This window comes from Geotrypetes seraphini, chromosome 7 (genome assembly GCF_902459505.1).
Source record: "Geotrypetes seraphini chromosome 7, aGeoSer1.1, whole genome shotgun sequence".
Lineage (NCBI taxonomy): Eukaryota > Metazoa > Chordata > Amphibia > Gymnophiona > Dermophiidae > Geotrypetes > Geotrypetes seraphini.
Genome location: NC_047090.1, coordinates 53,150,571 through 53,165,959, shown reverse-complemented (window position 1 = coordinate 53,165,959; position 15,389 = coordinate 53,150,571). Strand labels below are relative to the sequence as shown.

General features: G+C 43.5%; 1 protein-coding gene across 11 annotated transcripts in view; it reads right to left on the bottom strand.

Moving 5' to 3' along the window:
• Positions 1-15,389, bottom strand: part of CAPRIN2 (caprin family member 2) — a 331,530-nt gene that overhangs the window by 254,768 nt on the left and 61,373 nt on the right. For all 11 annotated transcript variants that reach the window (XM_033952547.1, XM_033952545.1, XM_033952548.1 and 8 more), the window contains exons 5-6: positions 9,572-9,810; positions 519-601 (exon numbers count right to left, since the gene is read on the bottom strand). In XM_033952547.1, the coding sequence (XP_033808438.1) occupies positions 519-601; positions 9,572-9,810 (322 nt within the window). The remainder of the gene's footprint in view (positions 1-518; positions 602-9,571; positions 9,811-15,389) is intronic.

Here is a 15,389-nt window from a genome sequence, read left to right as displayed (position 1 = left end):
ACGTCTTCGCTACAGAATGTGGATTTATACAAAGTCATTATGATATTCTCTATTTTCTCTATTTCATGCCAGGTAATTCCTAAAACTCTGTATGTGTTAAAACTATTGCCATGCACGGAACTGAGGATTTCAATATATTGTCCTTCCCTTCAGCCTCAAGCTGTGATTTTTTCCATGGTTTACTAAATAAAATATTGCATCAAGACACCAACCAGTAACCTTCCTAATTGCAAGGGAAAGACTTGATATGGAACAGTCCAATCTTTAGCCTATCAAATATACCCTTAGCAAAAACCATAGGCTTACTCCTCGATAATCATAATAAAGGATTTCCTTTTCAGCTAGAATCTTACTTCTAAGTTCTCAAAAATGAAGTTTATACCAGTTTTCTAGATTGATACTAATTGAAATCTCATTAAACTTTCATAACTGCAAAAAACAGATGCCAGTTTTATTCAAGACCTGAATACATTGTCAGTTAACTTGTGCTTTAGTGCTAAGAAGCAAAATTAACTCACAAGTGGTACCAGCTACAGCCTTCTCACTGCCTTCTAAGAGATCCCAGAAATAGAATGCAGTTTGCTCCATTTGATCTTCAAGACTTGAAAAGAAAAAAAAGTGGATCTAAGTTATTAGATTAGTTTTGAAATCTACATGCAACATCTCTAGATTTAACATGCAGTCACTAGCATTTTAGGTGAAACTTACTGTAGCTTTCTAAAACAGGTTTAGTGTTTACCTTTAGATTATAATGACTACACAAGCCTTCACTAGTGTAAGGGGAAAAACAAACACTTCCAAGATGCCATCAAGTCTACTCCAGTTCTCCGGAAAAATGTTTGCTTTGAATAAAGATGGGCGGCTGTCCTAGTCTGTTTTATGTAACTTTGTGTGTCATATATTTCCTCTCTCATCCACCTAAATTCTCAGTCAGAATTAGTTTGACTGTTCCCAAAACTTGGTACACAGCGGTTTCTTTAACAATGGATTAGAATCCCATCTTGAAGTTGCATATATGATGGATATTGGCTATTTTCTTTTTGGAGTCTTACATGAACATATTCAACTACTAATCAATGGCATAGCCATGACCTTGTCTCTTAAGTACCTTAATAATAAAGGTTTAGAAACTACACCAAAACATTTCAGAGATGGGAGGCTAGGGGTTAGTCTGTGTAAGTCAGTTCTTTGATCTAAGAGGGAGGTGGCTTAGTACTTTGAGGGAGTTACAGCACAAGTATGATTTACTCCCAAGGAATATATTTCTTTATTTTAGGACCACCTTGGCAGTAGGCAGTTATCTGCTGAGCTGTGTAAGGGTAAGAGCCTCTTTGAGAAGCTTATGGGGTCTGTAGTTCACAAGTTTGGCAATCTCAAATTTATCAGTGTTTGAATTGTAGGTTGGGAAGGGGCACTAAAGTTTAAGCAACTGGTATGATGGATTGGGAGAAAATCTGGTAGTGTACCAAAACTGTTATTTTACTACTCCTATTGATTACTTTATAGCACTACGAGAAGTACGCAGCGCTGTACATACAGAGTCACCAAAATTTCAACCAATACATATTCCAACTTCACTTTGGCCATCATCCACATTATCACCACCCCCAGCCTGTGGCCCTTCAGTCACCCCTAGCATCGCTATACTGCACACACTGATCGTAAATAAAATAAATACATTTTATTTTTGTATACTGCAATACCACAAGCAGTTCAGAGCCGTTTACAGAGGAAGAGACTCTACACAGACAGCGATGTTACAGAAAAAAAACTTTCAAATTACATTGGTAAACCGAGAGTAGTTAGGTATATCCAGAAGTGTTTCAGAGATATTACAAGTCAAGAAGGAGTCAGAGAAATTTATCAAAGAGATAAATTTTTAATTGTTTTAATTGATTTCCTGAAGGATTGGTAGGAGGTTGAATTGGAAATGAGGGTGGTTAGACATTTATTCCATTTGCCTGCTTGAAATGACAGTTATCTAAAAAGGAATCTCTTGTAGGTACAGCCCTTCAGGGAGGGGAAGGCGAACAGACAGGCATTATGTGTGCAAGTGGTACCTGGAAATTCAAAATGGTGCGACAGGTAGATTGGGGATGAACCAGTTATGGTTTTGAAGTAGAGGCAGGCAAACTTGAAGATGACCCTTGCCTCCATCAGCAACCAGTGTAGTGCAATGCTATGCATGTTGGAAATATGGACATTATGCCTCCGAGTGTAGGACTAGACCTAGCCAAAAGGGGCAGCAAGGGAGGTGGCTGTGGCCGGGGAATAACCCCCAAACTTTAATGGATTATAACAACTGGGACTACGTCCCAGACTTTCCGTATCCCCGAGTTCCACCACAACAATGTCAGGGACCAGAGGGGTACCTCACAAGAAATTCCAAACAATCCATTCAACGAGCAATGACTATGCTAGTACGTGATCATACCAGCCACATCACATGAAGGAGTACCACACAGCTGTTATTATTAGAAGTTATGAAAACTGACTTAGACAATATTTTAGGAGAGATTTTCATAAAGGAAAGTCATAAAGAGAGTAAAATCTACTCGTATAGGTTTCCTTTCCTATGCTTTTGTAGTTTAACAGTGAAAAAAGAGGGGTGGGGTATAATGAGGAAAAAAACAGAAGTACTGTATATAAATTATAGATGCACAAAACCCAAAAGAAAAACAATAAAAGATAATAAAGGAAAGGGAAGGTCAAAACAGGAAATAGGTCTGTAAGATCCACATGCCTCTGGATTTTCCCATTTTGCATAGTACTGTCACTGCTGCCAATCTCCATGAGTACAGGCTCCATCATCTAATACATTAAAAACCCGGATCAGAAGGGACACTAAAAAGGACTGAAGATTTTTTTTTTTTTTAAATAAAGAGTTGTAAACCCATCTAAACCCAGTGTTGTGCCCAGGGGCACAATTTTAATAACTTGGAAGTTTCTCCTCTTCTGATACTGGCTCAGATAATTGGGTTGCTTCAGTACTGGTGGTAGTCTCCAGAGAGAGCCTTTCAAGTATTCATCCATTACTGAGACCTGTACTGTATGCTCAGTTGTGTATAGTCATTTATAATAATGCTTTAAAGGCCTCACTTATCGATTCAGTGCTGGTATAAGAGTCCGAGACCTTATATATAAATTCAAAGTTACTTGCTTGACCCTTAATTGTATTGTATTGTGTGTCTATTTATTATTTGCCTTATACAAAGTGAAGTATAAATTAAACAGTCATTACAAACATAAAACCATACAAAAGTATAATCTTTAAAAAAAAAAAAAAAGACCATAAAATGGTTAGCGGCGATTAAACATCAGTATTCAACCCTCTGAAGCAATTCCCCAATGGGAGCCAGCTCTAGGTTCCTCAAAGAACTTTGCAGCTGGGCCAATTGGATCTTCTCTGAGGCTAGTCCATTTATATTCTTAAGCTGTTGGTCTGCCAGCTGCAGCTTGCGGCACATTGTATTCTCCAGGGCTTTCAGAATTAGTTAGGAAGCCCCCCCCCCCCCCCAGAACACACAAATAGTGCAGCAAAATGAATTGTGGTGCATCAGTCAATTAAAAACGATCTGGATCTCCAATCTTTGCTATACATATAACCAGCCTTTCCACAAAGGTCATGCTTTCAAGCTGGATCCTTTGTACAAATGCCTGATTGTGACTGCTGTCTGAAGTCATCCTTTGTCCATAGTTCTTAATATGAGAATGGGTGATTCATCTAACCTACACTCTCCACTCACAGTAATGAATACCAACTTCTTTCAAGAAGCATCATTCTCCCCTGTTTTCTCCTTACCCTTTTATCACCCTTTTCTTTATCTCGATGTATTTTACTCTTGCCTAACCCTTGATCCTCTTGTTTCTGTACATTTGTCTTATCTATTGAATATTTATTTTATTTTTATCTTCTTTTAAATTTTTTTAGCATTGTAAACCATCTAGGTTCAAGTTGATAGACGGTTTATCAAGTATAGAATAAACTTAACTTAGAAACTGCAGATCACTGCCATTTGGGGGTTGCCATTTATATTGGACACCCAAGTCTCTCAGCATAAGTGCTATTAGTTTTAGCTCTGAGCAATGATACAGCATGGTAGGAAAAAATCTTGATATTTTTCTATTTGATTTGAGTTACAATGAATTTCCTCCAAGTGTTGCGACTGGGCCAGTTCTTTCATTTTATCATCTTTGAAGCATGCCACACTCTCTTGATCGATTTGCACATGGCTTACCCAGAGCGCATGGAGGGGCATAATCGAAAGGGACGTTTTAAGTCCGTTTACATCCATCTCACAAGTCGTCCAAAGTAAAAACAGCTTAAGACACATTTTCAAAAGATACATCCAACTTTTTTTTCGTTTCAAAAATCATCTAATTATATGTCCTGCCAATCTGATCGTCCAAGCCACTATAATCATCTATCTTTATACCATATTTTTGTCCAACTTTCCGTCCAAGTCCAAAACGCCTAGAACAAGCCCTGTTGGACTTGGGAGGAGTCTGCAAAGTGATGGACTGCACACCCAGACATGGCACTTAAATAGTGGGGTACCTTACAGGGCACTGCTGTGAACTTCACAAAAAGGGTGCCATGTCTTCTCCTCCCTACAGCTCCCTTATAGGTGACGGTGAGCCCCCCAAACCACCTCCGGAATCCCCTAGACCCACTTATCTACCACTCCAATAGCCCTTATGGCTGCAGGAGCCACTTATGCCAGTACAAAAGAGTTTTGGGGGTGTATAGGGGAGTGCACATGTTTAAGTATCAATGCAGTGATTACAGGGGCTTATAGGCATGGGTCCTCCTCCCCATGAGTCCCTAACCCACCAAGACGACTTAAGCTGCCTCTGGGCTGGATGACTAGACTTTCCTATGCCAGGCAGCCAGGTGATGATGGTCTGGAGGCTGAATTTTAAAGTTACGATTAAAATTTTTATGGGGGTGGGGGGGGGGGTCTGTTTTATGTGTTTGCAGTGCTTATCTGTTGACTTTAGTTGGGTTTTTGTGACTTAGACCATGTTTTACATGGTCTAAGTCACAATGTCCAAATTCCATCTAGGCTCTGTTATAAAACTTTCAGTTATACATGCTGTACGACTAAGTCTAAGCCAGCCCACGTCCCGCCCAACTCTCGCCCTCGACACACCTACCGAAACGCCCCATTTAGCTTTGGTCATTCAGCAGCACTATGAAGGCCTAGGTCGTTTAGAAATACATCCAAAACCCGTTTTTATTATCGGCACTTGGATGTTTTTGAGAAATGTTTGTCCAAGTGCCAACTTAGGCCGGTTTTTGGATGTTTTTCTCTTTCGATTGAGCCCCAATGTGTTCATTCTAGTTGTATTGCTGTCTCAATCTAAGGCATTTACTCTTTAAGCAATATAAATACTATTTTTTGTACTACTTCTTCCAAATTTGTTTATTCCAGGGTTTCTGGGACCCTGCAGAAACAAAGGTTGCAACATCACCTATTTTCCAGATTTTCTATTTTGCCTGTAAGCTGCAATATATTTTTATAATCCTGTAGCATTTGGTCCACTAATGTTAGTGTGTCAGTCTGGTCATTGAGCCGTTTCTCCATATCTGCCACTCTGTGACCTAAGGCTGCTATGTCTCCTCATAGTGGAGGCCAGCATGTTGCAATTCATCCGAGCAGCTTTGTCTTATTTCTGACATCCAGGCTCTTAATTTACTATACAGGTTTGCTGGTGTCATCGGCTCAGTAATATTTACTTGGTTTTCATCAACAGCATCTGTCCTTTGCCATTCCAGTGGAGTCTGCTGATGCCATGTTGGATGAAGGGCACGCTTCAGATCAGTTTTTCATATAACTGAAGCTGGCCAAAGTGCTCACTGTTTCAAGCTCATAACTGCTCAAGATGTTTATAGCCTCAGATAACCCAATTCTTACAATCCGGTCCAGTAAAAAAATCAAGTAAAATGCTTAAATCTACTGGGAAAACATGCAGCTAGGAATTAAGGGTGCCGACAACTACCGATACAATTTGTCCCCAGTGGATGGCTCCTTCTAACCTCACTGGAGGTTTTCCCTCTCAAACTCCTCACCACAGATGCTTTGACTTAAGCTGGGGTGCTCATCTCAACAGCCTCCACACAAGGAGTTCAGGCACCTCATAAGAAAATCCATATAAATCTCTGAACTACAAATAATATACAATGCTCTCAAAACATTCCAGGACAAACTCCTTCAACATGCAGTCCTCATCTGAACTGACAAGTCATATGTTCTATCTGAATATGGGGGCAAAGCATCTCACCCTTTTTGCACAGAAGCAATTCAGATTTGGACTTGGGCGATTGCTTTTTTGTGAGCAGTTTATCTAGTGGGGAAGCTAAATGTATTTAGACAGGCTCAACAGATTCCTTCAGCCTTAGCGTGAACAGTCTTGCATCAGATTTTCTCTCAATGGGGGGGGGACTCTGTAGATAGAATTCCTTGCATCCCCCACAAACTTCATCTCTTCTTCTCCAGACTACACCACCCAAACACCTGGAGTTTTGACGCTTTCCTCATTAATTTGGGAGAACAAATTCCTCCATACATTCTCTCCAATCCCTTTCATAAGGAGAGCTTTACATAAACTTTGCCATGATCAGGGCATCGTGATCCTTATTGCACCTTGCTGGCCATGTCAACCTTGGTTTCCTCTCCTAGAGCTCTCAACCCAAGAACTCAGCTATTTGCAATTGCTCATACGGAACAGCTGTTTCATGTGAGCCCCAACATGTTAGCACTCGAAGCATGGTGTCTTTCATCAAGCAGGTAATACTTTCATCCTCTCCACTGTAGTCTCAATGAAGCATCCAGAAAGTCTTCCATTGAGCAATATTATTACTTCAAATGGATCAGATTTTATGCCTGGTGTGTACTTAAACCCATCACATGTCCACTCCCATCCTTTCTGGGCTACCTTCTTCATCTCTCTAATTCTGGCCTAAAGACTAACTTTAAGTTTCTTGTCCAAGGGAGTATGAAATGCAATGCAATGATGGTACTGAGATGTACTCTGTTCATCCATTGGTATCCAGATTCATGAAAGTATCTTACCAAAAGCCACTTATCAAGTTTTCACCTGTTGCCTGCGATAGTATCTACTCTTATGAAATCCCTGAGCTACTTGCAATTTGCTCTTTCAAATTTCTTACTTGGAAAGTAGTTTCCCAATAGTCCTCATGCCCACTTGCCAGGTTAATGAATTTCTCAAACATGTGTGGGATCCACCTTATACACGATTATGCCTAAAGTCGTCTCAGAATTCCATCTCAGCCAGTCCATACTTCTGCCCGTTTTCTTCCTGAAACCACATTCCCATCCAGTTGAAGCAGCTCTTCACACTTTGAACTGCAAACATGCTTTGGCATACTACCACAATCTGACTAAATCTCACAAACTTCCTTCCAGCTCTTTGTAGCTTACGACCCTAACTTGAGAGTTCCCATTTCCAAGATAACCATCTCCTGGGCTGGCAGATTATGTCTCCTTCATGTATACTCAGGCTGAGCTGACGCTACAAAGTTAAGAACATAAGAACATAAGAACTGCCATCTCCGGATCAGACCTTCGGTCCATCAAGTCCGGCGATCCGCACATGCGGAGGCCCTGCCAGGTGTACACCTGGCATAATTTATAGTCCACCATATCTTTATATGCCTCTCTTAGGGAGATATGCATCTAGTTTGCTCTTGAAGCCCAGGACGGTCGATTCCGCAATAATCTCCTATGGGAGGGCATTCCAGGTGTCAACCACTCTCTGAGTGAAGCAGAACTTCCTGACATTAGTCCTGAACCTGTCCCCCCTTAGCTTCATTACATGTCCTCTAGTCCGTGTCAAATTGGACAATGTAAATAATCTTCTCTGCTCTATTTTGTCGATTCCTTTCAGTATTTTGAAGGTCTCTATCATATCCCCACGCAGTCTCCTTTTCTCAAGGGAGAACAATCCTAGTGTTATAAGTCTATCCTCGTATTCCAGTTTCTCCATACCCTTCACCAGTTTTGTTGCTCGTCTCTGCACCCTCTCCAGCAGTTTTATATCCTTCTTTAGGTAGGGAGACCAATGTTGGACGCAGTATTCCAAGTGTGGTCTGACCATTGCCCTATAAAGCGGCATTATAACTTTCTCCGATTTACTCGAGATTCCTTTCTTTATCATGCCCAACATTCTATTTGCCTTCTTTGCCGCTGCCGCGCATTGTGCCGACGGCTTCAGGGTCCTATCTATCAGTACACCCAGGTCCTTTTCTTGTTCACTCTTCCCCAGAGTTGCACCTGACATTGTATACTCGTATTCCTTATTCTTATTGCCTAAATGCATTACCTTGCATTTCTCCACATTGAACTTCATCTGCCATTTCTCCGCCCATGTTTCTAACCGACACAAGTCGCTCTGGAGTTCCTCTCTATCCTCCTGCGATCTGATTGCCCGGCATAGTTTTGTATCATCTGCAAACTTGATGATCTCACTGGATGTTCCTTCTTCCAGGTCATTGATATAAATATTAAAAAGGATCGGCCCAAGTACCGAACCCTGGGGTACACCACTAGTCACTTTCTCCCAGTCGGAGAACTTCCCATTTATGCCCACTCTCTGCTTTCGGTTTTCCAGCCATTTGCCTATCCATCTTTGTATATCTCCCTCTATGCCATGGCTTTGTAGTTTCCTGAGAAGTCTTTCGTGTGGAACTTTGTCGAACGCTTTCTGGAAGTCCAAGTAGTTGAGTTAACAGCCCACAATCTAAAGGCTATAGCTGCCTCAGTTGGCTCATTTCCACTCTACATCTATAGAAGATATTTGCAAAGCAGCTACTTGGCCCTCAATTCATGCTTGAGTACCCAATTGTAAAACCGCTTAGATAACCTTGATAGGCGGTATATAAAATCCTAATAAACTTGAAAAACTGTTTAAAGAAGACTCCAAAACAGACAGTAAATTAAGCAAACAGTTATACAAAATCTTTTTAATTCCTGAGTAATTTTCCCTCCAACCCTCATATTGATATATCCATTTTACTTGTCTAAACTCAATCCTGGTTGCTGGGAAGTCTCACAAGAGAATATAACGCCTGCTTGTCCTCCGAGAACAGCTACTACAGGTATGAGTTAACACAGCTTTCTCCAGAGGACAAGCAGGCATATTCTCACAACCTGCTGAACTATTACTGAACTGAAGGTTCCATAAGCTGACATTGAGCGGCAAGGCACTGGCACATGTGCAGTAAGCGAAGTGCCTTAAAAAATTTTGAGTGAAAGTGCACGTGGTAGCATTGTCTGTGCCAGGTTCTGTGGTTGTCCCCACACGTAAAAATATGCACCTGCTGTCCTCAAAAACACCTACTATAGGTAAGTAACTTTGCTTTTTCAAGTACTAAGTTTTTGCCTTTATCTGTCCCAGTGGACTCCCAATTTAACTATGGTACCGGGGTCATAAGCAGCAGCACTGGGCTTGAACCTGCAACCTTAGGATACCGAGGCAACAGTTCTAACCACTAGGCCACGTCTTCAGTATGAATTTCCTGCCATCCTCTCAACTTTTATTCCCTTACCTCATGCTTTTCTTTCTCTCAGGACAGGTTAGTTTTGAGAACTTAATTAGGTAGTCAAGTTCTTTAGAAGACAGGTAGGATGCACCATTGCAGCCTTCTCTAAAGTCTTTCTGCACATGTTCCTGGCGTAAGTTTTTAAGCACATATTGGGCATGGAAAATTGTTCGTAGTTTCTTCTTATCAAGCTCAATTTTCAGAATAGCTTCTCGTCTCAGAGCCTTCTTTTGGGCTTTCAGCAACTGTTAAGTCAAATTGACAAATCATTGATGGGCTGCTTTGAGTATCAATATCCAATATAAATTCAGAGCCGTGAAGCACATTTAAATCTATAACACCTGTACAATTAGTTTACATTTAAAATTTCCTTTTCTGAATAGCTTTCCCACTTGTGTGCTTACAATAAGTTTTGTACCAAAGCAATGGGACTTATTCAAGGTCACAGGAAGCATTAGTGGGAGGACTGAAACCCTTATCCCTAGGTTAACTTGTTAACTAAACTACTTTACCCCTTTGCATCTAACACAGTAAATGGTAAAACATTGAGCAAACTAGCTCAAATTATTTGATGTTGAAATTATGTATTTATAATTCTAGTTGTTGATAAAAAAAAGCAGCTTCATTGAAGTCCAACAATTCAGTGTACAGCAGAGATTTTTTATAGAAAGGTGTCAGGGAGGTTTCAGGCATATTGGAGGGGAATGCAAGAGCACACATGAGACCACTGCAAAGGTGATCTTATGACATACATGAGCAGAAGCAACAGATTAAGTTCTGTTAGGATACAAGGGAGTTTTATACTGTAACTGTTGAACACCATTCCTGCAACAGAAGCGTATCATAAAAACATTAAACTCTTCCTCATCTGAAGTGGAGCACAACACCCTCAAGTTGGTATCAAAGCAATCAAACTCCACTGAAAGGCACAGGGTACTCTCTCAGCAACAAACATTCTGCTGTGAACATAGAAAATAGAATGAGCAATAAATCTAAATAAACAGTGAACAAGAAACCATTCACATAAGCAGGGTCAGATTAAAAGGTAGGCCCAGTAGGCCATTGGGGACATGGAGGGGGGGATTTGGGAGAGGGATGGGTGGTCTTCCAGGACTGTAAATTTTGGGGTTTGATTGTATGATTTTTCTTTTATTTCATTTCTTGTTGTTTAACCTTTCCTCTTCTTAGTTTTTATGTTGCTATACCCCTTTAATTTCTAATCATACAAAAGTGACAATTCCATTGGGGGGTGGGGGGGGAAGGCTGGGCCTCTAGATGTTACAACTTTATTTCTTTGAAAATTACATCTTTTTATGTTTGGGACAATGGTGATTAAATTGCCTTCTTCGCTGAGAATTGCTTCTTGGAATGTATCAGGGATAAACTCAGTTATTAAACGTACAGTGGTGCCTCGCATAACGAACGCCTCGCACAACGAACGCTGCACACAACGAACTTCATGTCTTGATTCACACAACGAACTTAGTTTCACACAACGAACTTAGTTTCACACAACGAACTTAGTTTCACACAACGAACTTAGTTTCACACAACGAACTTAGTTTCACACAACGAACTTAGTTTCACACAACGAACTTAGTTTCACACAACGAACTTAGTTTCACACAACGAAGTCGCCCGAGCTGCCGATGTATTGCATCCTTCCGCGCAGGCACTGCAGGCAGTCGTTAGTCACTGCGCTTAACTGCCCTCTCTCACTGTATACAGTCGTCCTTTTAAGATAAACTCAATATTTTTTATATATCATGGCTTCTAAAAAAAGCAGGAAGGTGATTTCTGTTGAAATGAAACGGGAAATAATTAGGAGTGAATGTGGGGTAAAACAGTGTGACCTCGTCAAAGAGTTTGGCCTCAGCAAGACCACCATTTTCACCATTTTGACAAATTTATCTTTTTTTATGTCATCTTAGCATATTTTATGCTGCAGAACAAATTTTTTTTTTTAACATGTATTGTTATGGGAAAACGCGTTTCACATAATGAACTTTTCGCATAACAAACTTGCTTCTGGAACGAATTAAGTTCGTTGTGTGAGGCACCACTGTACTAAATTGCTCTCATCTATCCAAAGCCAGGAGATAGACATAGTCTGTTTGCAAGAGACAAGGTTATCTGATATAGAACATATGAAACTTAAAACTGGTTGGGTGGGAGAAGCTTACTGTTCTTCAACTAACTGTAAAAAGGGAGGAGTAGCTATCTTAATTAGTAAAAACTTACAATGCCATACTAAACTGCTAGCTAAAGATTCCTATGGTCACTTTCTTTTGTTACAGGTAACAGAGTTCCTTTTCTTTTAATCTATTAGTGGTATATGCTCCAACTATCTACGAGCATGCCTTTTTCCACTCCTTGGTTCAGACTGCATTGAATTTTGAAGCTGGTCCCCTTATTTTAGCTTGAGATTTGAACCAAGTGTTGGATCCTTCTCTAGATGGGTCTTCCTCAGGACAGACTTCTATTCCTCTTAAGGGAATTCTCTATTTATGTTCTACATTAGATTTAGTTGATTCTTGGAGACTATACACATCTTTCCCATTCTTAGCATAATAATAATATGCTAAGCGTGCATGCGCACTCTTGCTGCATATTCCCCAAGATCTGATCTGTTGGGATGTGCCGGTGAGAGTGCACATGCGCACTTACGTCACAAGGACTCCAGCCGGGACCGCAGCCAGCCGCTGATCGCCTCCAGAAGTCACTCCGTTCCTCCGGTCTCCCCATTTTGCAACAAAAAAACGATCCCCCGTAGTCAGCCTTCAGAGTTCAGAAGCAAGCAACGCGACTGAATACCACTTGATTGTAAGACTACTCTTCCCGGCAGGCAGTGCTCCGTAAACGTCACAGGGTTCTAGGAGGGCGGAGTCGCAAGGACTGCAATTGTGTCCACGTCTCTTGGTTTATGAGGTAAAGAGAGAGCTGGAGGAAGAGCAAGATGCTGCCCAAGCGGAGAAGGGAGGGCGGAAGCCTGGCCAGGTAAATGTCGCTTGCCTGCGTGAGCCACGTATGATAGGTGCCCTGGACCTGTGAAAAAGACAAAGGCAGCGTGCCTATTGGCACTGGCTGGAGATGCATCTCGGCGGCGGGTTGGGCGGAGCGGCGGCTGACAGGAGGAGGCCTTCACAGAGTGGCGACGGCAGCACAGCTAAAGCACTCAGGTATTACATAGGACGGGGGGAAAAAAAGGAAGGCAGGCGGCCTACTGCTGGACAGGGGGAGCAGGAAGAGGTACTGATGGACAGGAGGGGGGAAAAAGCACAGTTACTTACCGTAACAGGTGTTATCCAGGGACAGCAGGCATATATTCTCACATATGGGTGACGTCATCTACGGAGCCCCGGCGCGGACAGCTTTTCAAGCAAACTTGATTGAAGTTTCAAGTTTGCACACTGCACCACGCATGTGCGTGCCTTCTCGCCCACTAGAGGGCGCATCCCACCTCGTGGTCCTCAGTTCCATAACTAGCAAGGAAGCCATCCCCGGGGAGGCGGGCGGGTTGTGAGAATATATGCCTGCTGTCCCTGGATAACACCTGTTACGGTAAGTAACTGTGCTTTATCCCAGGACAAGCAGGCATGATATTCTCACATGTGGGTGACCTCCAAGCCAACCAAAAAAGGGCAGGTGGGAGGATGGCAATTTAGGAAAACAGATTTTGCAAAACTGACTGGCCAAACCGGCCGTCACTCCTGGATAAAGTGTCCAGACAGTAATGAGAGGTGAATGTATGAACCGAAGACCAAGTGGCAGCCTTACATATGTCCTCCATCGGAGTGGATCGGAGGAAGGCTATCGAAGCTGCCATCACTCGGACCTTGTGCCCCGTGACTCGACCCGGGGGAGGAAGGCCAGCCTGAGCATAGCAAAAGGAAATGCAAGCGGCCAACCAGTTAGACAGAGTGCGCTTGGAAACTGGATGCCCTAATCGATTGGGATCGAAGGACAAAAACAATTGAGGGACCTTCCGATGAGACCTGGTGCGTTGAAGGTAATACGCCAACGCCCTCTTACAGTCAAGCGTGTGGAGCGCCGCCTCGCCAGGATGGGAGTGGGGCTTGGGAAAGAACACAGGAAGGACAATGGACTGATTGAGGTGGAAATCAGAAACAACCTTAGGGACAAACTTAGGATGGTTGCGGAGAACCACCTTGTCGTGATGGAATACGGTAAAAGGGGGATCCGCAACCAAGGCTTGCAACTCCCCAATCCACCTAGCGGAGGTGAGGGCAATCAGAAAGACCACCTTCCAAGTCAGAAATTTCAAGAGGGACTTGTTGAGTGGCTCAAAAGGGGGTTTCATCAGTTGAGCCAAAACCACATTCAAATTCCACACGACAGAAGGAGGCTTAAGAGGGGGACAAACCCTGAGTAACCCTTTCATGAAGCGTGTCACCAAGGGATGGAGTGACAGAGGGCGTCCATCCAGAGGTTGGTGGAAAGCAGAAATCGCACTAAGATGAACACGCACCGAAGTGGTTTTCAAGCCAGAGCGCGACAAATGGAATAAGTAGTCCAAAACCGAGGATACCTGAACCGATACCGGATCCAGGTGAAAAGACGAACACCAGGTGGAAAACCTGGTCCATTTCTGCGAATAGCAAAGCCTCGTCGAGATCTTGCGGGAGGCTTCCAACACCTCCCTCACCGATTGAGACAGGTCCGGAGGAGTCAGGGAACAAGAAACCAAGCTGTCAGGTGCAATGACTGCAGATTTGGATGTAACATGGATCCTTGACTCTGAGACAGCAGAGAAGGAAAGACAGGCAGAGGAAGAGGCTCCCTGGCACTGAGCTGAAGTAGCAGGGAGAACCAGTGCTGACGCAGCCACCGAGGTGCTATGAGAATCATCGTGGCCGTGGACGATTTCAGATGTACTAACGTTCGCATGATCAGAGGGAAAGGAGGGAATGCATACAGGAACCTCCCTTCCCAATCGAGGAGGAAGGCATCCGCTTCCAGACGATCCCGCGAGTACATCCGAGAACAATACAGTGGTAGTTTGTGTGTCTCCGGAGAGGCAAACAGATCCACCTGAGGCGTTCCCCAGCGAGCGAAAACCTCGCGCAGAACTGCTGAGTGTAGAGTCCACTCGTGCGGTTGCAGAAGTCGACTGAGTTTGTCCGCCAGACAATTCAGTTCTCCTTGGATGTAGACCGCCCGGAGGAAGATGTTCCGGGAGACCGCCCACTCCCAAAGGCGAAGAGCCTCGGAACAGAGGGGCCAAGACCCCGTTCCCCCCTGCTTGTTCACATAGTACATTGCCACCTGATTGTCCGTGCGGACGAGGACCACCTGGTCCTGCAATATGTGAACGAAGGCTCGAAGTGCTAGGAAGATGGCCCGCAGCTCTAGCACGTTGATATGACACCGACGGTCTTCTGCCGACCACAGGCCCTGCGTGCGAAGACCGTCGAGGTGGGCTCCCCACGCGTACTCCGAGGAGTCCGTGGTCAGGACCTTGCGAAAAGGAGGAGTGCGAAACAGTAGCCCCATGGACAGATTTGAAGAGTCTGTCCACCAACGCAGCGATTTCCGCAAAAGCGGGGTCACCGAAATGAGGCGAGACACCGGATCGCACTCCTGACGCCACTGGGACGCGAGGGTCCACTGAGGGATCCTCAGATGCAGCCTTGCAAATGGCGTGACGTGTACCGTCGAGGCCATATGGCCGAGCAGCATCATCATGCGCTTGGCCGACACCATTGATAGTTGAGAGACCTGGCGGCCCATCCGTACCAAGGCTTCCAACCGCTGGGTCGGAAGGTAGGAGCGCAGGCGCACCGTGTCCAGCACCGCACCTATG